Source organism: Trachurus trachurus (assembly GCF_905171665.1).
Source record: "Trachurus trachurus genome assembly, chromosome: 1".
Taxonomy (NCBI): domain Eukaryota; kingdom Metazoa; phylum Chordata; class Actinopteri; order Carangiformes; family Carangidae; genus Trachurus; species Trachurus trachurus.
The window spans coordinates 22,874,740-22,899,905 of record NC_139891.1 but is presented as its reverse complement, the minus strand read 5'-3'; the positions used below and the strand labels follow the sequence as shown (position 1 = coordinate 22,899,905).

Sequence of the window (25,166 nt, the reverse complement as noted above, 5' to 3'; positions counted from 1 at the left end):
TTTTTGTTTACGTAGAGGCGGCGGAACAGCGATAATAACAACATCGTTTATCTCTCCAGCCGCAGGAGGAGCTCCTCGCTCGGCTCCTGTGACAACGAGAAAGAGGAGTTGACGACAGCTCAGCTCACAAAGAGGATTCATGTCCTAAAGAAAAAGATCCACAGATACGAGGAGAGGTTTGAGGAGGAGAGGAAATACAGGGTGAGTAGAGACGACCTGTTCATTTATCATCAGGAGAGACATTAGAATAAAGCCCTACCTCAATAAATCAAAGTCCAAAAAATTTCCAAACTATAAACACAATTATTTACTACCCGAGGAGATTTGAAACAGGAATAAGTTATAAGTCCTATTGTCATCTGATTTATTGTTTTTTCTTTCCATGCAGCCTTCCCACAGCGATAAAGTTGCAAACCCAGAGGTGATGAGGTGGTCAAACGAACTGGCTAAGCTTCGTAAAGATCTCAAAGGTAAGGTAGACATGAAAAACACACATTTCTCATGATACAAATCAGTGAGTCAATCAAAGCTCACGTGTAGTTTTCCTTCCTCTCCAGAGCACAAGCTGCTGAAGTCTGAAGAGGACCTGCCTCCGCTGACCCGTCAGCGCAGCAACACGCTGCCCAAGAGCTTCGGCTCTCAGCTGGAGAAGAAACCTCAGCAGGAGAAAGTGCCCAAGCCGCCGGTGGAGAGCACGCTGGAGACCATTTCAAAGAAGCTGCAGGAGAAGAGGGAGGAGGTGAACCGCCCCGAGGACATCAAGGTACAGACATGTGTCCACGATACTCGCTTACTAGGAGCTTTGTAGCAAACTGATGCTGCGTGTGGGATAAGCAGGCAGCGTCAGTTTGACTTTGTGAAACCAAACAAGGAATAACATGTGTTGTAACAGAGAGTGAACTAGTGTGTTGACTCAACTTCCTGTCCCCCCCCGCTGACAGGATATGACACGGGAGCAGATCGGCGCGGAGAAAGTGGCCCTGCAGAAAGCTCTGCTCTACTACGAGAGCATCCACGGCCGACCGGTAAGTCATCCTCCACCTCCACCTCCACCTCAGATACATACAGTACAGTACATACGGCGCGGCGCAGCGCCCTCCATATGTCTGATCTGCTGCCAGCGGCGTCGACCCACGAGGAGGAAATCTCGTTTACAGCTTTATCGTGTCCCAGAGCAGAACCCCGACCGACACGCTCAGCGTTTGAATCCAATTGCAATAATTGTGCGGTCTAATCCCGGATAGTATTGTTGTATATCAGGGAGAGCGGTTGACCTTTCTGTTCCCCCCCCCCCCCTCTTCCCTCGTCACGCTGCGTTGCCCCGGTGGTTTGTGTTTAATGACCTTCACGCTGTGAGTAACGGCTGCAGAGCTGTCGTCGTCGCCGCCGTCGGCCGATCTGGGTTAGCTGTCGTTTTAATTTCATGTTAGTGCAGCTGCGGGGAAGTGAGTCCACAGGGACGACAGAAAGAAACTAATACTGAGCTAACAAGGTGTCTGTTTTCTCTCTGTTTTCTGTTGCCGTAGGTCACCAAAGGCGAGAGGCAAATAATGAAGCCCCTGTATGATAGATATCGCCTGGTCAAGCAGATCCTGTGCAGAGCCTCCACCATCCCTGTCATCGTAAGTATCCAAACCTCCCTTTTTAATTGTTTTCCTCCTCCCGCAGCTGCTGCCTGTGTTGTCCTGCCGCTCTCCTGACGAGCGAGCAGAGAACCATCGCCGCACCGTCCATACGTCTGCAGAGACGCTTAATCCCAGCTCGTGGTGGCTTTTAGTGCCAACACGCGCTGGTGAACCGGTGGCAGCCGCGCCACAGACGTGTTATCCTTCTCTCCAGGCTTTAAGCTCGGCTTTAGCGGCTCAGTGGATCCTCTGGTCGTAAAGTAGCTCATAGGTGGCAGACAGGACAGTTCACAGCAGATGACGGCGTGACGAGTGCGAGACGAGAGAGGGTCAGGAACCGTTAAAGTGGTCAAGTCTCCTTTGGTTTGAGGATTAATTTGGTCTGAATTGAAGATCAAAAAGAGAAAAACGTTATTTTAATCGAAATAATTCTGCCTACAAGAGTGGTTTATACGTTTTCTTTTTCTTTTCCCTGTTCATTCATTTACTTAACTGTTTAATAACCATTTTATTATGTAAGATATGATCTGCATTATGTATTTGCGGTATATCCATTATATAACACACACTACCTCTAATCCCCATCATGTCAATTGGGACCTCTGCCATAGATTATTCTGTACAATAGAAGTCAAGGTGCAGCCATTTTATTGTCTGCAAGAGATCAAGTCACATAATCCTGGAGTTTACTCTCCAAAACTCAGAAATGGCTACTGAACAAAATCTATAGAGGAATACACAATATATAATATATATTTCCTTCCTGCTTTTTCCTACTCTTCAGTCCCGCTCGTTAGAAACCTTTTTAACATTACTGTAATTTGAACCTGGACAAATGGAAGAATAGAAAATGAAAGGAGAAACATCCAGGGCTCAGTGGTAGAAAGAGTTTGGCGTTTTCTCGCTGTAAACACCAGAGCGAGCGACAGTCAGCGTGGTTAACTCCTCCTCCTCCTTCTGAACCGTCATCACAGGGCTCTCCCTCCAGCAAGCGCCGAGGCCCCCTCCTTCAGCCCATTATCGAGGGCGAAACCGCGCTCTTCTTCGATGATATCAAGGTGAAGAGCTGCTGCTGCTTCAATAATCAGTCGCCAGCGCCCCCCCTACTCCTCCTCGCCCCGTCCCCCCTTAATACCCTCAAACCCCAACCCACCCCCTTATTTACTACCATCCACCCCCTCTAATGAGCCTGATTGCTGCCTGTTGATTGGGGCAGTTTGCCTGTTTCCTCCCACCAGTATCCGTAGACGTGTTGAATCAGTAGCTGCCTGGACGTGATGTGTGAATCATGTGATTTTGACGCTAATGTAGAAGTAGGAAAAGTTCTGTTGTGAAGGACAGTGAACTTGGGTCTTATTTTATAACAACATTGTGCCCATTTAAAAATGCTGAGATGTGCGATGTGGTATGACTGAAAACCAAAGTGGCAAAAAATAGAAGTTGCCATGAGATCACATGATCAGTTTTAGATAAGCACAAATTATACAACTTATGATGATGATAATAATAATAATAATAATAATAGTGATGATTTTGATTATTAGTTTATAATTCAGACACAAACTGTAACAGCTAAGTATGAACTTTGGCTTTGCGTTGCAGTGGGTACATATGCAGCTGCCAGATCATATACAATATATATAGAAAAAAAGATGGAGCAGATTCACTGGTTGAATGACAAAGAAGCCACCAGCTATAAAAAGTGCAAGCACAAACAGTTGAAGTGTGCCACCCAAAGGTCATCTATCCATTTTATTTACTATATTACTTATACTGTTAAATAACATCCTCTTGTATTTAGTGCTTCAGTTTAAAAATGTCGGTCCAAACAACAAAAATAAGACCCAAGTTGCAGTGAAACTGAACGATGCTCGATGGGAATCAGATCCCAGTAAAAGTGAATCTCTGTTCCTCCGTGTCCTGAGGGTTGTTTGTCTGGTTCAGGACTTTCAGAAGCGGAGAGCTGGTTCTGTGGCGGACAGTGTGTCCTCTGGTGGACGCTGCACGCTGCTCTCCAAGTCCACACACATCCACAGATGAATCACAACCAAGAAGCATCGAAGTGCATTTTGCTGCTGCACCGTGATGATTTATACCCACTGATGATGACTAACACTGCACGACCCCCTCATGCACTGCAGTGTTTGAGCCTGGAGGCCGGGTTTATCTCCGTTAACAACGCTCGCTGCACGATGTGGCGCTTTCAGCCTTGGCCGCTGTTTGACCTCTCTGTGTCCCCCCTCCCCTCCCCTCTGCAGGAGGAAGAGGATGGCTCCGAGGACGACGGAGACTCAAAGACTCAGTTCACCGTGACCGTCCAGCCCGACCTCAGCGTGCTCAGCTTCCTGGACCACATGGACGAGGAAATGGACGGTTTCATTTCACCAGTGGACGAACTCTCACCTTCTAAAAACACGACGGACATGAGGCTGTCCAACCTCCACTCCGCCACCATGTAAGTTGTTGCAACACATGAGACATAAGACTTTTTATTGATCCCACATGTGGGAAATTAACTTGTAACAGTAACAAAGAGTAGAGGATACGTAAAGAAGTAAGGAATAAAAATATAAAGGATTTACTATGTGCAGAAATATATTTAAAAAAAACTAATATATGTACTGTTTTGCAGGGCTGCAACTAACGATTATTTTCATTATCGATTAATCTGTTGATTATTTATTAGGGGTGGTGAAAAAAATCGATAATCGATTAATCGCGATTATTAAATGACCGATTATGAATCGATTATTAATTTTCCAAAAATCGATTATTTATATTTTTCAAAAAAAAAAAAATTCAAATTTTTTTTTTTTTTTTTTTTTTATATTTTTCAAATTGTAATACAAAGGCGAGTCCTCCTGTTACTGGATGTCATACAGGATTTAACCACAAGGTGGAGCGGTCTGTCTGTCATAACAAGAGGCTGTGTAACTGAGCCAGCGAGCAAGTGTGTAGGTGCTAACAAGGTGCTAACAAGGTGCTAACGGTGCCGGAGCGAGACAAAGATTGATACAACTGAGTGGCGACAGCTTTTGATGTCGCCGCCAGCGCGGTCACGTGGTTCATGTTCCAAACTAGGCTGCCGCTGTCATGTTTTTCTATGGGACAGACAGCAGTGAGCTTGCTTTTGAAGCATAAAGTCCGCTAGCTTAATGCTAACGTTGTATAATGTAAAACACCATAGACGGGCTAACAGAAATTAGCATCGCTACAACCATAGCAGTAAAGCTGCTAAAAACTGTTTTAATTCTGGCTTTAGCGCTGTGAACACGTCACAACATGTGGACCAGCTGGTCTTCCTCCATAAGAATCTGGTTGCTCCAGAGCAATGATTTGATCACTGAAGTTGAAGTTACACAGCGTGCTCTGTTTTTATAACAGTAGGCTAAAGTAAAATGTGTGCAAGCTGGTTGTTCCAGAGCAATATTATTTAATCACTAGTTACGTGTGTTGTGTTCTGTTTTTATGTGTACATTATCTAAAGCCTACAGTAAAATATGTGTTGCATCTGTCTTTCAAAAAAGACTTACTAATTTAAATCTCCTTTGTGACACTTCCAAAAATACAAAGGGTCCATGATCAGTTAAAGTAACTTATTGTAACAAAAAATCCAAGAATCAAAAAATGAGCCAACAAGCAATCAACGCACAAAGAGAAAATTAATCTGTGGTTTTCAATAAATAAAAATAGGCTAATAATAATTCAGCAACTGACTGATAATAATCATAACAATAATCATTAATAATCGAAAATCGAATCGATAATCGTTAATAATCGAAAATCGGTCTGTAATCGAATCGAGACTTCAATAATCGTAATCGAATCGAATCGGGAAATTGGGCCAATTAACCACCCCTATTATTTATACGATTAATCGATTAGTTGTTTGAGTAGACTCCAGGAAGAATAGCGATGGCCTTAGCCAAAGCTAATGGAGATCTAAATAAATGAAAATGAAATGTTTGGTCAATAAAATGTTAAATTATGTTGAAAAATGTCAATCAGTGTTTCCCAAACCACATGATGACGTCCTCAAATCTCTTTTGTTGTCCACAAACCAAAGAGATACTCAGTTTATTGTCATGAAGGAACAAAGAAACCAGAAATATTTACATTTAAGAAGCTGAAATCAGAGAATTTTGACTTGTTTTCTTAAAAAAACGATTATTTGATTATCAAAATTGTTGACGATTACTTTAATAATCAATTATTGTTCGATTAATCGATTAATTGTTGCAGCTCTACTGTACTGTTTTGTACAAAATATTATTTAAATAGAGAAAAAAACAAGTTTAAAAACTTTGAATGTGAGATAATGAAATACTTCTGCTTTGGCTCTCGCAGACAGGAACTCGTGGAGCAGCTTCAAGAGACCAGGGAGGAGAAGAAGAGAATCCGAAAAAACCTGAAAGAGTTTGAGGACCAGTTCTTTAGACAAAACGGAAGGTAAAAAAAAGAAAAGGAAGAATTTGTTCAGATTATGTAACAGGGGCAGAATCATGCATAATGGCTTTTCCACAGCTGCGCCTTTTCTCGGTTTCTTAATGTTTGTTGTCTTCCACCCACGTCTTGTTCCCATAGAAATGTGCAGAAGGAGGACCGCTCCCCGTTGGCAGTGGAGTACAACGAATACAAGCACATTAAAGCCAAACTGCGGCTGCTGGAAGTCCTCATCAGCAAAAGAGACTCGACGAAGTTCATCTGAGGAAAAAGAAAACATAGAATAAAAAAGACTATAAAAACGACCGGTCGCTTAGTTTCTGGAGACACAGTCAGACACAACCTCACCCCGACTTCCCTTCTCGTTCGCCATCTGTGCTGCTCATGTTTCTGACTCGGGGAAACGGCCTGTTAGTCGACAGCGGACCCACAACCGATTCAAATCCACACCTGCTTCACCTGAGGAGTTTTAACTCCAACCAAACCTCAACCTTCACAAGAGGAACGTTTCTCCAGACTTCAAGCAGGACACACACACACAAAATAACCTGAATCACACCTGTACTGCTAATAATTTATTTCTATTCTTTTGGACGTTTTTATCAGAGCAGAAAAGTTATTTTTCTCACGCTTTATTGTAGAAGTCTTAAAAGAAAAACAAACAAAAAAAAACCCTTTGTAAGTAAAATAATAGAGATGAAATTACTGCTATTTTTAAAGAAGGATTTTGTGATCAAGATTTCTGTGTATTTTTGTAAGGGAGATGTTACTATTTGTATAACTTCAATCAGCTGAACAGTATTTACTAAACCAATAGCTTTTTCTGTTTCAGTTCTGACCATCGTGTAATGTCTGAAATAATCTTATGTTGCTTCTCTAGAAGTTAAAAAGAGTTATTTGCTCACTAAAACAAGTGGTTTCTAGTTTTAATAAAAACCCAAAGACAGGGACTCAGAGTACACACTATGAACCAAAATGATCATTATATTCAACACAACAGCTTATTTTATGTGATCACTGGTACTTACCTAAGCATTTGACTGTGTATTTGATGCATTGACGTGCTCCCCCCCCCCATTTACTTCATGTTAAATAAGCTATTTCTCGTCTTGAAATCACTGGCATGTTTGTGCTCACACTGATCAGAATTGACAAGGCCACGTGAGACGACTGGAGGACAGAGATGGTCGCTGAGCGCCCCAGTTTTCCCAGCGGCCCGTGTTTTCCTTCTCGTCCTCTCCAGAGCTTGTTTTGTTCTCTTGTTGTAAATATGGATCACTGTGTATGTTTACATTTCTGTGAGCGAGTACTTTTCCCCTTTCTTTCTCCAAAATGGATGATTTATCAGTGTGAATTTCGTTTTTACTGAATGTAAACACTGGCGAGGCTTAATGAATTTTGAGTGTGTACATTTTAGTACATAAATTGTATTTGTATTTTGTATATATTATGAATGAAATCATATTTTTACTGAATTTGTGTGGGCTGTGCGTCGTTCCTCTATGTGTGAGCTTCATTGATTAATCAGTCAATTATTTTATTGATGAGCGAATTTGCTTGAAAAGTATTCAAACATTTAATCAGCTATAAATTGGCAAATAAGCGTTTCAGTTTCATATTGTTTAGAGGTTGAGAATCAGGGGGAAAAAGCAGTGACGGGAGATTAATGTTGTCTGTATTCAGGGAAAATTAAGTTGCAGAAACTAATGTCATTCATAAAAAAAAGAGAAAGTAGAAGTCATTCAAATAATGACCTGAAAACTGAGTCCAAATTTGCATTAAATTTGCTTGAAAGTGCTGCTATTTAAAGCGTTTCAGAGACGTGTGGAGCATCAAACTTGTGCGCCATCTTATTGCAACAACAAGAGTTGACAAATCAGCAAAATTTAACGAATGTTTGTGCAGAAGAGAGGTGAAGCAACGACGGCGTTATGCAACGTATCTGCAGCCTGGACAATGTCCAACAGCGTGTTCGTGCCAAAAAAAAAAAAAAGTTTTCACCCTGCAGCTTCAGCAGGTTTTTTATTAAACTACAAATTATTTAGAAAATGTCAGAGAAGGTCTCGTCATGGATGCACATTCAGCTGCAGACGTGCAGCCTTGGCACCAATTTGCATTTCAGAAATCAGCTCCTAAAAATAAAATAAAAATATTCAAAACAGACTCTGTCCTCAAGAGACATGCTGGCCTTTAAAAAATAGGTCAAGAGCAAACTATCTCAGTTTCTCGACAACCTGAAAAATTCATCTGCTGAAGAATATCATGCAACACAAACACAGACTTTGAGAAAATCTTGTTTTTCTTAATTACTGTTTTCACATGCACGTATGAACTTCCTGTCTCCGTTTACTGTATAAAGCACATCTTAGCCCAATAATTCAATCAGGTTTTGACACTGTATTGTTTATTTAAAAAGTTGGCTGGAACAGAGAGCTTTGTGTAGATTCTGGACAAATATGCAAAAATGACATTTTATTTTTTTTATATAGCACATTAAAAGGTGCAAAAAAGTCAAAGGGCTGCACAAACAGTTGCATAGGATTAAACTCTGCAGGAGGAATCAGCTTTAATTAGACAAATACTGACTGAGTATGTCAAACATGTGTGTACATGCAGTACAGAGCTAAGCAATAAGAGGAACTGCTCTAAGAAAAATGTCTCAGAAGAGTCCAGAGTTTAAGACCTTTAGAGGAAAAGACCCAGAGTCGTCACTACATTACTGGGCTGTATCGGGTTGTTATTGCTAAATGGATGTGTCGGCGTGCGACCTGTTAGTCAGGACACATCAAGTCATTTCACTGTCTGAAGTCACGTTGACACCACTGTCATGTATGAAATATATAAAAAATATAGATATATGCAAGAACATTTCACACACTTGCACGACCTAATTAAACATCATTTGGGTTAAGAGGTTCGACTGTAGGAGTAAATACAGTATTAGGGCGAGATGACAGATATAAGTTTGTCAGTTTACTATATTATATTGAATATATTTAAAAGTTGATCTGCCCACACTCTTAACTAGTATGCACTTATTGTGTCATCCTGCCACAAATGTCACAATTTAATCACCTGTAACTTTAGAAACAGCTAATTACGATTATTAATGTTTATACGTTTAGTTTTTAAATGACAATTTGGGGAAATGTGCTCATTTGCTGTTTGAAGAATTGAAGAATTAGTCAAACATTTGATTGACACCGCTGTCAGGGAGTCGCTGGTTAACCAAGATTAGTTTAGATTAGTTTAGCCTAGCCTAGGGGAAAGACTGAGAACAGGCAGCACAGCTCCGTCCAGAGGCAACAAAATCCACCTGGCATTAATATGTTGTATATTATTTGTTTAACTTGTATAAAAAAAAGGAAAAATTATAAAAGTATTTTGTATTTTGTATTTTCACAGGGAAGATTTGCTAAGTGATACCCGACATAAGCAACTAAGAAACACGACAGGAAGTTACACATTTTCTGTCACCAAGTTTCTGTGACCTGAACATGTATTAGTATGATGATATCTAACAGTGGTATAGGAAGTATTCACATGTTTTTACTTTAATACATGTACTGATACCACACTGTGACTTCTCTATCACATGTTACTCAAGTAAAACTCTGTAAAGCGGGAAAACAGAAGTGAAAGTGCTCACTGCAGAACACAGCCCCTCTGCCTGTTGCTCTTTTAGATTATATTAGATTATATTATATTATATTATATTATCACTGATACATTAATGCACCATTGATGCTTAATGCTTAGTGGTTTTGTAACTGTTGGACGGAGCCAATATAGCGGTTTATCCATATCCAATCTCTGTCATGTGTCTTGTGCAAAGCTAGTTGTATCCTCATGCTGCGTTCAGTTGTTGTCGCTTAAACTGTAGTCGGGCAGGGAAAACCGTTCACAACTCATATAATCGGTTCGGCTAATTTAACAAATGGTACTAAGCACTGCATCTAGCTTCACCTGACGGACCATGACAAATACGTAACAACAGTTGACAGATATAGATACCAAGGCGTCTGCTGTCGAAGGACACGTTTAGGTAACGTCGGACAGTCAGTGAATGCAGCATTGGGGACAGATCAAGCTCCAACTCTCCACCACGAAGCAAATGAGCACATTTCACACCATGTCAAACGTCTCAGTGACAATCAGGGTTTTTCTTTCTTTTTCTTTTCTTTTTTTTTTTTGCTTTCACTCAACAACATGCACACAGACAACATCCACAGAAAATAAACCTTAAAAAGTCAGCTTTTCTCATGTCCATATAGTAGGTTTTGTTGTAGAAGGCAACACTGTTGAATGCAGGTTCAAGACAAAGTCAGCTGCTCTGTGGTCACAGCTCAAAAGGAACAAGGGATTGCAAATAATATTCACTGTGTTTCACCCTGCACCCCTCCGCCTGCCGCTCTCTCTCTTTTCATTTGTCCCTTTTTTTTTTAATCAGGCAGAGAGGACATGCTGGTGTCCAGATTTTAAAAGGATCAGCTTGTTGAGCGCTTCCTCGTAAAATCAGGGCTGAATATTATGTTCAAAGTGCTATTTACACACAGATATATACACACATATTTATTCTGTCAAAAAATAACCACTCTATTTAATAAATTAATAGGAACAAAAAGCAGATATACTGAATTGTCTCAATGTGATAACATAAGTCTTTAAAGCTGAAAAATATAATTTAATGTGTAGAATACAAAATACACAGATTTGAAAAATTATAATAGTAATAGTAATAATAATATTAACCAAAGAAAAACAGAGTTTCTCAACCTTCTCTGGCCTTTACTTTGTCACATTTTAATGATCCACAATCGTGGTGTACATTTGCGGTTTTTTAAAAATACTTTATATTTTAAACAAATATCCGGCTCTTTCAAAACGGCTCTGAAAGGTTGAGAAACTTTGCTCTCTTCCCCCAAAAAAACAAACAAATTAAGATAATAGTTGCATTTACATACAGTAGATAGACCTTTCAGATTCAAGATGCATGTAAGCGCATGTAAAGAGAGTGACGCTCCCATGTCACACAGTCCATCGTCCTTACACTGTTTTGACACCGACACGTGTATTGCTGTTAAAGTGCGTTAAAACTGTTGCAGATCTCCCCCCTCTCCCTCCCTCTGCCCCCACAGCCCCCACCTCCTCCTCCTCAGACCAGGCTGAAGCCCTCGTACTGCTCCACGGCCTGGGTGAGGCGGCGGCACAGGATCTCTTTGGTCTGGTAGCGGGGCATGTCCAGCAGGTTGTAGCAGGTGTGGGCCACCGGCAGGTAATCCTCCTGGGCCGTGGTCGACTGGATGATGATGCGCAGGCTCTCCATGCCGTGGATGGGGATGCGGTCGCTTCCTGTCAGGAACACTGCAGACACACACACACGCGAAAATGTCAAAATCAACGACTTGAAGCACAGTGAAAATGTCTCTAAACTCCAAACCCTCTGAATTTCCATCGATCATCAAAGGTCGTTTCTGCACAAAAAACAGTAGATACACTTTTTCTCTCTGGCATTCGGTTGAGTTGACGCATCTGTCTTTATTATTGTTTATTTATAATTTGTATTCTATTGCACTTTACTTACGGTATGTATTTTATGGTATTTAAATAATTGTATGTTTTATTGATCTGTACAGCACTTTGCTCAACTTTGGTTGTTTTTAAAGGGATAATTCAACATTTTTGGCAAATTGGCCCATTGACACAATTAAAAGGGTTTTCCATGGAGTTTTTCCTCAGTCGATGTGAGGGTCTAAGGACAGATGATGTTGTTACGATGCCATGTAAAGCCCTTTGAGACAAACTGTTTGTAAAAACGGGCTATACAAATAAAATTGCCTTGCCTTGCCTTGCCTTGCCTACAGTCATAGCAGTAGGTTTGTTACTTTTAATTGTCGGTGCAAGCTGGTTTTAGAACGGCGGAGCAGAGCCGCGAGCTGCTCAGAGCTACGCTATGGAGGCTAATGGGATTTCTTGGTTTCCCTCATCAAACTCATCAAATACACAATCCAACAACTTCAAAACGCTCGTGCAGGTCACAACTTGTCCACGAGAGCGTTTTGGAGTTGTTGGATTGTGTATTTGATGAGGGAAACCAAGAAATCCCATTAGCGTAGCTCTGAGCAGCTCGCGGCTCTGCTCTGCCGTTCTAAAAATAGCTTGCACCGACAATTAAAGGTAGCAAACCTACTGCTATGACTATAGCGATTATGACAATGGGCCAATTTGCCAAAATGTTGAACTATCCCTTTAAAGTTAAATAAATAATGTTTGAGTTGAGTTGAGATGAGATGCAGCCCGGACATTAGACCTAATCAACATTTTTTTATTGCAAAACTTGCGGTATGTACCAACTTCAGCCTAACAACAGCAGATCTCATTGAGGTGATTTGGTTCCTCCCTTCTCTCATGGAAACTATGAAGTGAAAATGTAGGAATCAGCTTCAGTAAATCTTTCCTGGATCACTCGTCCTCTCCTCCTGCAGCAGCTGTCCTGTGTTCTTCACTCACACCCACCCACACATTTACTCCGTCTTTTTTTTGTTTTGCTTTTTTAACACTGTTCACCTTAACTGACTCCGCAGTTGCAGCAACGTATTTAAGAAAAGCTCCTGAATCATGATTTAGTATTGTCGATACATTCAGGTTTTCAGTGGAGTCAGAACGTGTGCAGATTTACACTACTGCCATTACAGTTTATTCTCCTGCAGGAACAAACCTGCACATTATTTCAGCGTTTATTAGACGTCTGAGGCCCGAGAGCCTGAAAATTAAACTGTCGTGCAGATTGTGCAGCGAGGCAATTAAATCCTTACATAAGAACTGCTTCTTCTTTTCCAGAGGGAACTCGTGGAAAACCTCCCAGAACAATCTGACTGTTGGATGAGTGGCAGTGTATTCTCCTTTGTAAACGGCATTCTGCAAAAACAAACACAAAGAGAAATGTGGCGATTAAAATCATTACTCTGTTTTACGATTTCCTCACTGCACCAGTGAGAAAAAGGATGAGCATGAATCTGTGTGTATTTAAAAAGAAAATCAGACACATTTCTCACGTTTGTCTTTTGGCAACATCTTACACAATGATCCATCTTCGCAATAAGCGCACCAGAGTATATTGGACACAAGAGCTAATATCAATATGTGAAGATAAGCACCAACAACCACTCTGTTCACATCCTGAGCTACAAACTAACCAGACTGTCAGCTGGTTGATACCATAGAAACTGTTCTAGACTATCTAATATGTTGAATGTGTTTTTTGTGTTTTTTTTGGTGCCTCTTCAGCATCTGAGCAGGAACTACTGGTTTGGTTGTTATAGTCTCACACTGTCCTTTTTAGTGCAGATTTTCTGATTCTTGATTAATCCAATCATATTCTTAAATTTACAGGCCGCTTATTACGTGATAATTATGTGATAATGTCAAGAAATAACAAGTAATTTGTGTAGTAATGTCAAGAAATAGCCTAGATATAATTGCCAATTTCATAGTAATGTCATGTTTTTCATAAAGGCAACAGATTACACATGTTTTTTATGAAGCTTGAAACTTTTATGAAACTGAAATTGTTATCGAAATTTACTACAGTCGTTCATAATCCCCACAGGATGAACCTTACAGACTTTTCCTCTGGTGCCACCAACAGGTCATAGTTTTCACTCACTCAGGGAAATAGCTCAACATCATCCTCTTGGGTTTCTCCTACTTTCATCATCATGATCATGATTTTAGGTTTTTTGAAGAATATGTCAACCACTGTGTGGAAGTTTTGGTTTGGTGACCACATCGCTTTCTCATGACATCTGAATTTTAGTTCAGTCCAGTGCTTTGGTTTGTGATGTCATCCCTGAGAGCCTCACAAGCATAATAAGCGCTAACATAAGCGTTTAGCTCAAACCTCTGGACGTCTGAGCAGCTTGTTGAGTCATGATGTGTTTCTATTCTTCGCTGTGTCGTAACGTAGTATTCTCCTTTTCTGGGTGTTGTGCCGTGACTAACTTTCCAGAGGGCGATGAAGTAAAAGTCAGTCACCACAGCTATCAGTTTGCAGACACTTGCGTCACTAGGAAATGAGAATTTGAACTCCCTGATGGTTCGGTCCAGCTATGAGATTTGCATATGTTCACACATTTTTTGGGGTTAAAAAAAAAAGCAGATTAAAACCCCAAGGAGGAAATGGTTAGTCTGCAGAATGAGTCCAGAAAATAAGAGACACAACATGTTCACAGTTTTTTAAGCCTCACACCAACCTTCTCCATCTCCTCCCAGTTGTAGTTGTTGTTGCCGACGACCATGGCCATCAGTTCGGACGGCTGGAACAGCGACAGGATCTCCCCTCCGCACACCTTCAGGAAACCAGCAGAGAAGGCCGAGTATTGCTCGCTCACCGAGTCTGAGAACACGTAGCGCAGGTAGGCCTCCACAAACTCCTTCCTGCAACACAAACACAAACACAAACACAGACACACACACACACGTAAACATTCAGGTCATTAATGTGCTCTGTGCTGCAGCTGCATCCTTGCAAATCAGCTTTTGAGGAAAGAATTTAGTCAGACTTTAAGGTGTGACCGTAAACACTCTCTTCCTCCCTCATTGTGTGTGTGTGTGTGTGTGTGTGTGTGTGTGTGTGTGTGTGTGTGTGTGTGTGTGTGTGTGTGTGTGGACTAACTTGATTTCAGCTGTGGTTCTGAGCTGTTGCATGTTTTTTTTGGTTGTTGTTGCTGTTTTTTTTTTTTTCCCTCATCAACAACCTCTTTGTTCAGCCTGATCTGACTTTGTTTACATCTCTGTGGGTCTCACTGCAGAAGTCGCTTAGGTAGATTAAATTAAATCGATAATCTCTAGAGTCCTGCTAGATCCACCTGTGAGCCCCTTATTACAGACACGTGCAGCGCAGGTGAACTACATTTGAACAGACAGGGGTTTATTTTAAATTCTAATAACGAACAACCACAGTATTTTGAAAACATCCTTTCAAAAATAACTTCATCAATTTTGTATGAGAAATGCAAACAAAAAGATGAATAAAGCAATTGACAGTCATTAAAAATCAAAATTTTCTCAGTAAATGCATGGTACTAGTTAGGCAACATTTATGTAAAATAATTGTGCTGTGTGGATTATAAAAGTGCAGTGTAACATCAGTGTGAATTTAGAGAGATGTGAAACTCTAATACCTAACATGTATTAGTGCAACTTTCACAGTATTAACACCCTTTCCTAGTGTGAAAGGATCCAGAGATTGAAAGCTTGTGCATGAACTCGAGGAGTGTGCAAAACCTTCTCATAGAGGTGAATTCCTGATACTTTATCTTAAATGCTATCAATCGTTCCTCTCTTGATTATTCTCAGTATAGGCATTATGTGTCCAGGTGGCCGGTCTCTTGCTGAGAGCAGCAGGAGAAACAGGAGCAGAGAAGAGACACAAACAGCACTGACACCAGACACACGCACATTAGAAACAGAGATACTTTTCTTTCATTCAGATAAAAAGGAGCTCAAATTCAAACATATATACTGTTGTTCATCATTGATCATCTTGATTTACATCCCCCCCAAGTGTAATGTTGCACATTTAGAACGAGAAATAACTGAATACAGTATACACACAGTCTATATATTTTCCTTTTCATTTTGTCTTTTTTCTTTCAGTTTGCACTAGTCTCTGCCATTTGTTGTTTTCATTTGGTCTAACAGATTTTGTGTTTTTTATTTTAAGGTCTTTGTGTTAGCATTACGTTTCCTACCTCTTTGACTGTTACTGTTTGAATTCATGTATCTGTGCCTAAGTGTGTCTTTGTGCACTCATATTTTAGAATAACTGTATTTCCTACTATGCAAACGCATCGTAAAAAACAAACAACAACAATAAAAACCTTTTACAGATTTTGGAAGAATCCCAACAGACTCCTCCAAAATAAAAGTCTTTGACTGTTTTTAGTTCTCACCACAACATCCTGTTTCAACATGGATCAGAATAAGGAAGCATGCGCCTCTAAATATATTGCTCCACTGAGTTTAAAGATGTAAACTCAGCTGAAGGGAAAAGAAAACAGAAAAATTGTTCTTCAGCCTTTGATTACAAACCAGCATAAATACAACCACTGCCCTTAACTGCTCCATTAAGCTCCTGACAGATGCAGTACACAGTTTAGATATCGTAAGTTTAGATGACAGTCCCCTGCAAACACTGTCCCTCGGTCTGTAACAGTGAATTATACTGAGACGGGAACCTTGAGTCTAACAAACATCTCTGTGTTATAATGTTTGACACCACAGGCACAAACAGTTCACCATTATTTCTGTTATTACAGTTTTATATCTGTGTGCTGAGGGGATTTAGCAGAAACAACATGGGTCACTGCCGCTCTTCACCATCTGTTCGGCACCGGCAGCCAGACATGTTGACACCACCACCCGCCCCACAGCTCCTCCACATAACACTGTAATCAACGCCACTGGAACAAGGACGCCGAGCTTCAGGGAACAGGGCGGGCCGGGGACGGTGGAGAAACAGGGAGCGACGCTTCAAATACCAAAATCTTTTTTAACGCAAAACATGACCTTCACTCTGGAACAATGGGATGCAATCTGCCAGCTGTGTGAACACATGATTATCTTGCTGTTTTGAGGGGAAAAAAAGAAAGAAAATCTCACTGTCATCCGTTTATCTTCCAGAGAGAACAGAGTGTGAAGCAATAAAATAATTCCTAATGCGATGATTTTTAAAAATGGGACATCGAGTGATGGGAGGCTAGATTCATTAAAAAAAAAAAAAAAATCCAATTTGTTGAAATGTCACGTTTGGATGTGTGGAGCCGAGCGGCCGCCTCACCTGTTGTGCTTGTCCACACTGATGTTCTCTCCTCCAGGGATCAGCTCCTTCACTTCTGTCATCCCGTAGTTCTCCCTGGTGATCTGGGATTCAAACACAAGACGAGAGAGAGAGCGTGACGAGGTCGGACCAGGTTTCAGTGCAGCGCGAGTGAAGAACAGAGAGTTTGTTTTCAGTCAAAAAAAGATCCAACAACTAGTGGTGAATTAATACTAATAATATACAAATTATTGATTTTATTGTCTACCTGGAGAACTTTGTCCAACAACATACGATGCACACAACACAACATGCTAATAAAAACATAAAACATATTGTACAACATATATTAGTGCTAATGAGCAGGTAGCAACAGATTGAATGAATAAATAAATAAATACCAGAACAAATCCTATAAAATAACTAGATGAGTAACAAGTATTCATGTAATTAATTCAACTTTAATTATAGCAATTTGGTATTAGTATAAATATTGTTGATTCTTTGGACCAGATCAGAGTGAAATTACATGGTGGCCCCCACCTGCTGCTGTAAATTAGATTCATAAGTGAATTACATGAGTGTTAATCCACAGCAGAAAATAATCCTCAACAAATTTGACTTTTTACTCCTGTGTCAAGCTCTCAGCTGATTATTTCACCACAAAATGGATGAAAGTGTGTGTGTGTGAGGAGAGGAGTGTGCTTTTATTCTGATAGACAAAGAGCAAATGACATGCAGCAAAGGGCCATGAGTCGGGCTTAAACCCATGGCTGCTTTGATAAGGACTAGGTCCATGATGTGGTACAAACTCTACAAGGTGAGACATAGAGGCGCCTATGTGATGCATTTTTTAAATCTTCTGTATTAGTGGGTTTCAGACTCAAGAGCCAGAGACAGAACAGAGGAGTCACAAAAAACCACAAAGAGACAAACTTCCACAGTTTTGGCATCGGTCTGTTCATCTGACAATAAGAAAAATATAGAACAACCTCATCCTTAAATGCTGCATAAGAAATGGAAAGTCATGCTCACAGCAAAGTTGAGAAGGAACGTCTCCTCCACATCAGCTCCTTCATAGTCTAGAAGTTGCTGCAGGCTCCTGCAGAGAATAAAGAGCAGAGTAACGTCACTAAAGTACGTCACTAATGACACAATATCTGCTACTGGTCATTACATCCACCTGCCATCCTGGGTTAAATATGAAAATCAATCACGGTTTAAACATGCAGTGAATCAACACCATCTATTAGATTTGATGTTAAGTTGATGTTTTGATACATTTTCTAATAATAGGAAATGACTCAAAGGGAGTGTTGTGTTACGTTTTCCTGCAAATACCATGTGGGATATTTACCACCAAAACACAGGAAACATGGAAAGAGGACAAGTGGGCTGGCAAAGGAAGCACCAATTAGCCCAAGAGGATGCAGTATTATTGTCTGACAAATGAAGCATAACAACTGGGTTGAGGTCATTGTATTTGAAAATACTGAAGAGACAACACCAATGAAGTAAAAAAAAAAAAAAAAAAAAAAAAAACTCAGAGAGCTTTGTGTATTTTACACAGTTATTTAAACAACGTCTTATCTCCTTCTTGCCGGTGTGCTGACTTTTAGTAACAGCTCGAACCTTCACGACAGCCAAAATAAAAGCGTAGCATCTGTAATGTTTTTCCACATGATGTTCCTTTGAGGCCGTGTTGTCTCTAATAGCAACACAATACTTGTAGCTTTCAAAGTAATAACATAAAAATCAATAGTCAGCTGCAGACAATTAGGCACTGAGGGGAAACGCTGACCCTTCCTGCTGCTAATTCAATAAAGAGACATTGCCCAGTGACGGCCAATTTCACTGCTGCTTGAAGAAGAAAAAAAAAACACTGCTTATGTAAGTAAGTGACACTTTGTTGCACAATGTTGTTGTGTTTGAGCACTACAGTGGTTCGGTTACCTGGCCTCAGTGGGGGAGAGCTCCTTAAAGTCATCCAGTACTGGTAACACGTCGAGCAGCTTCTTATAGAGAACCAGGGGGAAGTGGAGGTCGACCACCGTGGCGTTGTAGATGGCCAGACCACAGATGATACCGATCAGGTGAAACCAGTTCTGCTCCACGAAGCACTGCAGACACAGGGAGGTAAATTATTATTATCATGATTATCATGAAAGTGTGTGCAATTATCATTATTGCAGCTGTACCCATCCAACATCTAACAAAACAATTGAACTTATAACATCTCAAGCTTACAAACATTAGGGAAAAATCACTATACACCATTCACTATTCATGAATGAGAAGTATTTTACATGTTTTTTTAGCTGATAAATATTGCCAACTACTGCGCCTGTTGCCCAAACACTGAAATAAAATAAGATTAAATAAGATTTTTTTTTTTTTTAATCATTCAATCCAGTTCAAAGTCTCAAAAACTGAATGTTTATAAATTTCATTTACATTTAAATTTGAATTTCTATGTATAAAATATTTCATTGTTCTGTGAAAACTCTAAAAATTAAATTAAATTGAGTTCATTAAACAATCAAGGGGTTCTACAGATATAAAAAGACGTGACCTTGCATTGACACGTCATTGAAAAAGCTGCTGACTCACAGTGATTTTACTGAAATAACTCAAATGGTTATTAGAGCTGAACGCGTTCCCTCATAGTGGTGAGTGTTTTGTAAACCACGGCATCCCCACTGACACTCGGTGTTGGTATGTATGATGCCAGCGACAGTGGCTCATCATGGAAAATACAGCTGTAGGTTGAATTAAAGCCACATTCTGGAAATCCATTATAAGCTTTAGTGCTTCCAAGCATTAAAAAAGAAAAAGAAAACAATAGCATGTTAAAACGCTTCCAAACCAAACACACAAACAGACAGAAGGTCGTCTGAGTTACTGACAGACTGTCTCCAAACTGCACTTTAGGTAACAGATGGAAAAGCTGTCATGTGAAAAACTTTCCAGGTGCCTTATCTCCAACTCGCTGTCGAACTCTGCAACACTGCCGCTCAGTCACAGCAAGTGGAAGTGAGTTGACCACACAACCTTGGCTGGTGAAAAAATGCTCTTTATAGTTCTTGAAGAGTGCTGAGACTACCACTATCACCAAGTCTCAATAAATATTAGGGGTGGGAGAAAAAATCGATTCACATAGATATCGCGATATATTTTTTGACGATTTTTCAATCGATTTTTTTTTTTCAAAAATCGATTTTTTTTTATTTGAATTTTTTTTTTTTTGAAATTTTTTAAATATTGTGCAATGTGTATTTGTTAGCCTCTTTTACATACAGAGAGTACAGGCTTTGAAAAGGGTTTAAGTTCACTTTATAATGGAGTATGTTAATTTATAGGCTCCTACAGTATTTGTGTGCAGATAAATGTTAAAAATGCGACTAAAAATCGAGAGAATCGGCAATATCGTAGAATCGCAATTTAAATCGAATCGCCATCCAAAAAATCGTAGAAGAATCGAATCGGGAGAAAAGCATATCGTCCCAGCCCTAATAAATATAGTCATATAAATCACTTTATGATGACAAATAATACTAATAAAGATAGAGGATATACAACATCTGAGACTGGACTACCTCTTATACCTGTTACTACCTATTCTAGTCAACAGGCTTCACAAAACTCATCTGTTTCTAGTAATCACTTTCTTTCTTATTATATATGAACAACTCTAAGTTAAAACAGCAATACCACAAAGTAAAAACACACAATTCATGATATTCGCTAAAATATCACAATAAAAGTACCCATGATAAATAATGACGCAGCCATCTGGTTATATAAATATCGGTATGTATATATTTACTTATATGCTAATATTGTATTATAAGTGATCACATGTAAACAGAGTTTTTATGTTGAAGTTGGTCAAATTATTTTTATATTATTAATTATTATTTATTACAATTAGTATTAGTATTATTACAGAGACAAACAACATCATTCATGCACTACTAGTGGCCAGTCAACCTAAGCACTTTGTGCTACGTTTTTAATGTATGAAAAGTGTTTTTGGACAGTGGTACACAAAGAGGTACACGGGGAGAACATGAAAAGCCCCTGCCCCGTGAATTGAAGCCCAACCCCCTTGCTGGGAGGCGAGAGTGATAACCACCACACCACCGTGGCACCCATCATATTATCATATGGAAATAAATGCTATATAATCAAATGTGATCTACAACAATGCAATCTGCAACAATGCTGTAGATGATAAGTAAAGGAAGTGAGTTTATGTAATTTCAATGTTTGTTTGTTAGTTTTTTCCTTCATTAACAATTTATTGTTGCACATCAACTCACTTTGTCTGAGAACCACAGCAGGTTGGACTCCTTGTAATGAGTGAACATCCCATAAACAGGATCCATCAGCTCCTTCAACAGCAGCAGGAAGAACTCTTTCGTCACTCCACCAGCGTCTACGGCCTCCTCCCCGTCAAAGATCACCTGGACGGAGGACAGAGAGGACGATGAAGACTGGACTCTTATTAAAACGACCAAACTGCAGCGACCTCCAGAAGCTTTACCTTGAGCGGTTTCTTGAGGTCCACGTCAGAGTACATGGTGAGCTCTCGCAGGGTGTCACTGACTAAATGGTCCCTGCGCACGTGGAGGACCAGGTACGGGTTCCTGGCGAGGTGCGGTTCCAGTGTGAGCAGCATGAAGACATTGTGTAGGTTTGCACCGCTTACCGCCATCTTGGTAAGAAATAATCATTTTTAAAAAATTAGTGGCAAATTTAGGCAATTCTGAGTAACAAACAGGAGAATAGGAAGACAGGACAGTTGACATCATAATGTTCATTTTGCACCAGTTGAGGCTCGAATCTGCAACTTTTGGAACCAAAGACCGTCGTCTATCGCTCTGAGCTAATTGGCAAGTGGCAGTCCAACAGTAGCTTCACAAATTGAGTAAGCCATTCACTGTCGTGCAGGCAGATTTGAAACCACTGTAAAAAAAAATTCAGTTATCAAGACAAAAATCTGAAAATACACAATCTAGACAGCATAGAGATGCTGGTAATTTGTTTTTTTAAATGACTGATTTGCTCCATAAGTGAATAACTGATGTTCAGATATGCCACTCTTGCATTGACTTCATTGGTTCACATGAGAGAAAAATTCAAAATGCTGTGAAAAATTCAGTTTGAGATAAAATTTTGAAATTTGCCACACACATCATCTACCATGCTTCCAAAATCATGAACGTCGAAAATGTTTTTAGCAAGAATTTGCAGGTATATGTTTACAGTACTGTTTACACTCATTACACTCATACATTTTGATGCACTGTAGGCTCAATTTTTGATAAATCAAAAATCCGGGAAACAAATTTTGTGTAGGACAGTCTGAAGATGCTCTCTAGCAAGTTTGGTGACAATTGAGCAAAAATTGTGGGAGGAGTGATGGACTTCATAATTTGTAATGAGTTTAAGTGGACAAAAGTTTTAGCAGTATTGGGGCAACATTTTGGTGAAAGATGCAGAACTCCAAGATTTGAGTAAATCTGGTATGGGGTCGGACATTTCTGTAAAGTTTGGTGAGTTTTCGCCCATGGGAAGTATGAATTCCTCGGAAGAAGAAGAAGAAGAATACCTAGGAATACAATAGCAGAATCACTGCCTTGTGGTTTTTATTATGCCTCCACCAAACAGCCAAAGTTGCAGGAAATACAGTCACAATCTCCCCTTCCTGAGATACAGTGCTGAAGAATGGCCAGAAGTGTTTTGCAGAACAATGTGATGTCACAATGAAGTTGACCTTTAAGCATTTGGATATAAAATATCATCACTTCATCGTTTTTTCCTCATTGTATTTGTGTTAGTTAGTGCACTAATTCAGGAGTCCGAGCCAAGAATTAGTTTGAAAGTGTCTGAGGTCACAGTGACCTTTGACCTTTGCCCACCAAAATCAAATCAGTTCATCCTTTAATTTGAGGAAATTCCCCGAAGGCATTACTGGGATATTGCAATCACGAGGCAAAGGAAACAGACAAACATGTATTGTAGCGGCACTGTGATGTTCATATTTGACCTTTGACCACTAAAATCTAATCAGGTCATCCATAAGAGAACAGTTCAGTAAAACCAAACTCTGTCTTTTATATCAGCAGCCTGTACCTGCATTTGCAGTTCAGCATCTGTTTGCAGCATGGTTGTCTTGGCTTGGGCGTTCAGTATGAACGGGTAGGCACAGAGGTTCACTGAGGGAAAGTCAGTCTGCAGGGAAAATACAAAAATAACATTAAAAAAAACATTTAATCTAATGTGCAATTTTAGATTTTTATAGTTAATCTTAAATGTCAGTACCTGTGAAGGAGATGATCCCACTTTCTAAAAAACAAAATGAGAGAGAAAGTCATGTAATTTGACCCGAGTTGCGTAATAATAAAGTTCCAGAGCAGCAGCGTAATCAGATAAATATTTACTCAAATGTCCAATGAGTGATAGAGAAAAGTCTTAGATGGCAACAAGTGACTAGCGGACACACCCACAGGCAGTTATGAAAAGCATTCCTCACTGTCCCTGCAGACGCTGTCACTGACATGAGTTAAGAGCATCACACACGAAGGGCTGCAAGTGTGTGTGTGTGTGTGTGTGTGTATATATGTGTGTGTGTGTGTGTGTGTGTGTGTGTGTGTGTGTGTGTGTGTGTGTGTGTGTGTGTGTGTGTGTGTGTGTGTGTGTGTGTGTGTGTGTGTGTGTGCAGAATCAGCAGATGTAACAAGTAACAAGAAAGTGTGATATTATCTGGGATTTTCAGTCACTCACAATTTCAGCTTTACTCAGAAACCATTTGAGGTAGTCTTCCTGGATGTCCACCAGGCTGCTGATGTCGGGGATATAAAAGCGGTTGTAATCCACATGGTGGGCCTTTAAGTTTACCTGGGACACATGAAACAAACACCTCACATTACCTCAGCAGCAGGTACCAACAACCATTTGACCAGGACAAACACAAGAGACGGTTCTTAACAGCGTCATATTAACAGTTTATACATAAAATAAATGGTAAGATGGACACATATACGGAAATCTGGGACCCATTTCTAACAACAACTCAGGGAATTTTTGATCCAGGACTTTGTTAATGTTTAGTGAAATTACTTTTGAGTGCATTTTATTCGATTGACGGCCGAGCACAGGGTTTGGGGTGGGGGAGATATAAGGTTCCTTCTTGATCCTTTACTAGTACAGTCTTTTTTCTTCTTTTTCTACACAGTTCAGAGATGTATAGCGTCTAGGGATGTCACGATTACTTGTTTTCACAATTAATTGCGGTATTAAACACCACAATTAATTAGTCGTAAAGATTCTTAAATATCGTCACTTTCCAAAAAAGATTACGTTGTAAACACAGAGGCAGATGTGCACAAAAGTTAAGGTAAATGTCAGAAATACTTGTCCATTTACCTAAACATAACATACAATTGATATGAATGTAAATGTTAGTGTCTCATTGGTTATATATTAATAGTAGATAGTTCAAATATTTAGTGTAAATAATTAGTAATGTAATTATATTTTGACTGTATTTGATTTTACACATTCATATGTTGTGAAATTAATTAATGCATAGTAATCGTGATAATCGTAACGCCGTGATTATTTCTCTGACAATAATCGTACAAAGAAAATCTATAATCGTGACATCCCTAATAGCATCTACACTGATTACACATGGAAGTATCTGTACTCTTGAGAATAAATATTTGATATGTATCTTGTTTGCAGGAGCCGCCGTACATTAACCTTTGTAAATACCTTGTGGAGTTTTTCCAGCAACCTTAACGTGGCGAGAAAGTAGTTCTCGTAGAACACCGGTACGAGCAGCGTCTTTCCTCCCGTCAGCATGAACACGACGATGCTCTTGTACATGTCGACCATTTTGGTGAACACGTTGCCGTCCACAAAACACCACCAGTTGTCTGCAGGGACACAGAAAAGAAGATTTCATAAATGATGTGCATTTTTGTATATACAGCTCTGGAAAAAATAAAGAGACCACTCCAAAATGTTCTTAATAATATCAGCTTCTCTACATGCCATCGATTCCAGTGTCTATTGAACTCCAACACAAGCACACCTCACTCTACTTAGCTGATCACCTGAACCACATCATATTTAATGAGGAAGAAAGATTTTAAATAAATTCTAAGAAAAAAACACTGTTGTGATTAAAAATTTGGATTATTCCACCAATTTTGATTTTTAAACTCTTCCTAAGTTTAAAAAGTAGTGTTGTGTTGTTTTAAAATTAA

The 25,166-nt window shown here is 39.7% G+C and overlaps 2 protein-coding genes across 3 annotated transcripts in view; one reads left to right on the top strand and one right to left on the bottom strand.

Moving 5' to 3' along the window:
• fam13a (family with sequence similarity 13 member A) overlaps positions 1-7,543 on the top strand; it is a gene marked incomplete at its 5' end in the record, with an annotated part of 55,815 nt that extends 48,272 nt beyond the window's left edge. The window contains 9 exons of the mRNA XM_083980835.1: positions 60-201; positions 389-470; positions 558-763; positions 942-1,025; positions 1,527-1,622; positions 2,600-2,683; positions 3,884-4,080; positions 5,973-6,074; positions 6,210-7,543. Of these exons, the coding sequence (XP_083836961.1) occupies positions 60-201; positions 389-470; positions 558-763; positions 942-1,025; positions 1,527-1,622; positions 2,600-2,683; positions 3,884-4,080; positions 5,973-6,074; positions 6,210-6,333 (1,117 nt within the window). The 3' untranslated portion in view covers positions 6,334-7,543. The remainder of the gene's footprint in view (positions 1-59; positions 202-388; positions 471-557; positions 764-941; positions 1,026-1,526; positions 1,623-2,599; positions 2,684-3,883; positions 4,081-5,972; positions 6,075-6,209) is intronic.
• A 954-nt stretch (positions 7,544-8,497) lies between these two features.
• The window catches only part of herc3 (HECT and RLD domain containing E3 ubiquitin protein ligase 3), a 29,582-nt gene continuing 12,913 nt past the window's right edge, over positions 8,498-25,166 (bottom strand). For both annotated transcript variants that reach the window (XM_083976315.1, XM_083976316.1), the window contains exons 14-25: positions 24,670-24,833; positions 23,677-23,790; positions 23,215-23,238; positions 23,026-23,124; positions 21,434-21,604; positions 21,210-21,353; positions 18,841-19,007; positions 17,923-17,989; positions 16,909-16,991; positions 14,321-14,504; positions 12,884-12,986; positions 8,498-11,432 (exon numbers count right to left, since the gene is read on the bottom strand). In XM_083976315.1, the coding sequence (XP_083832441.1) occupies positions 11,224-11,432; positions 12,884-12,986; positions 14,321-14,504; positions 16,909-16,991; positions 17,923-17,989; positions 18,841-19,007; positions 21,210-21,353; positions 21,434-21,604; positions 23,026-23,124; positions 23,215-23,238; positions 23,677-23,790; positions 24,670-24,833 (1,529 nt within the window). In that variant the 3' untranslated portion in view covers positions 8,498-11,223. The remainder of the gene's footprint in view (positions 11,433-12,883; positions 12,987-14,320; positions 14,505-16,908; positions 16,992-17,922; positions 17,990-18,840; positions 19,008-21,209; positions 21,354-21,433; positions 21,605-23,025; positions 23,125-23,214; positions 23,239-23,676; positions 23,791-24,669; positions 24,834-25,166) is intronic.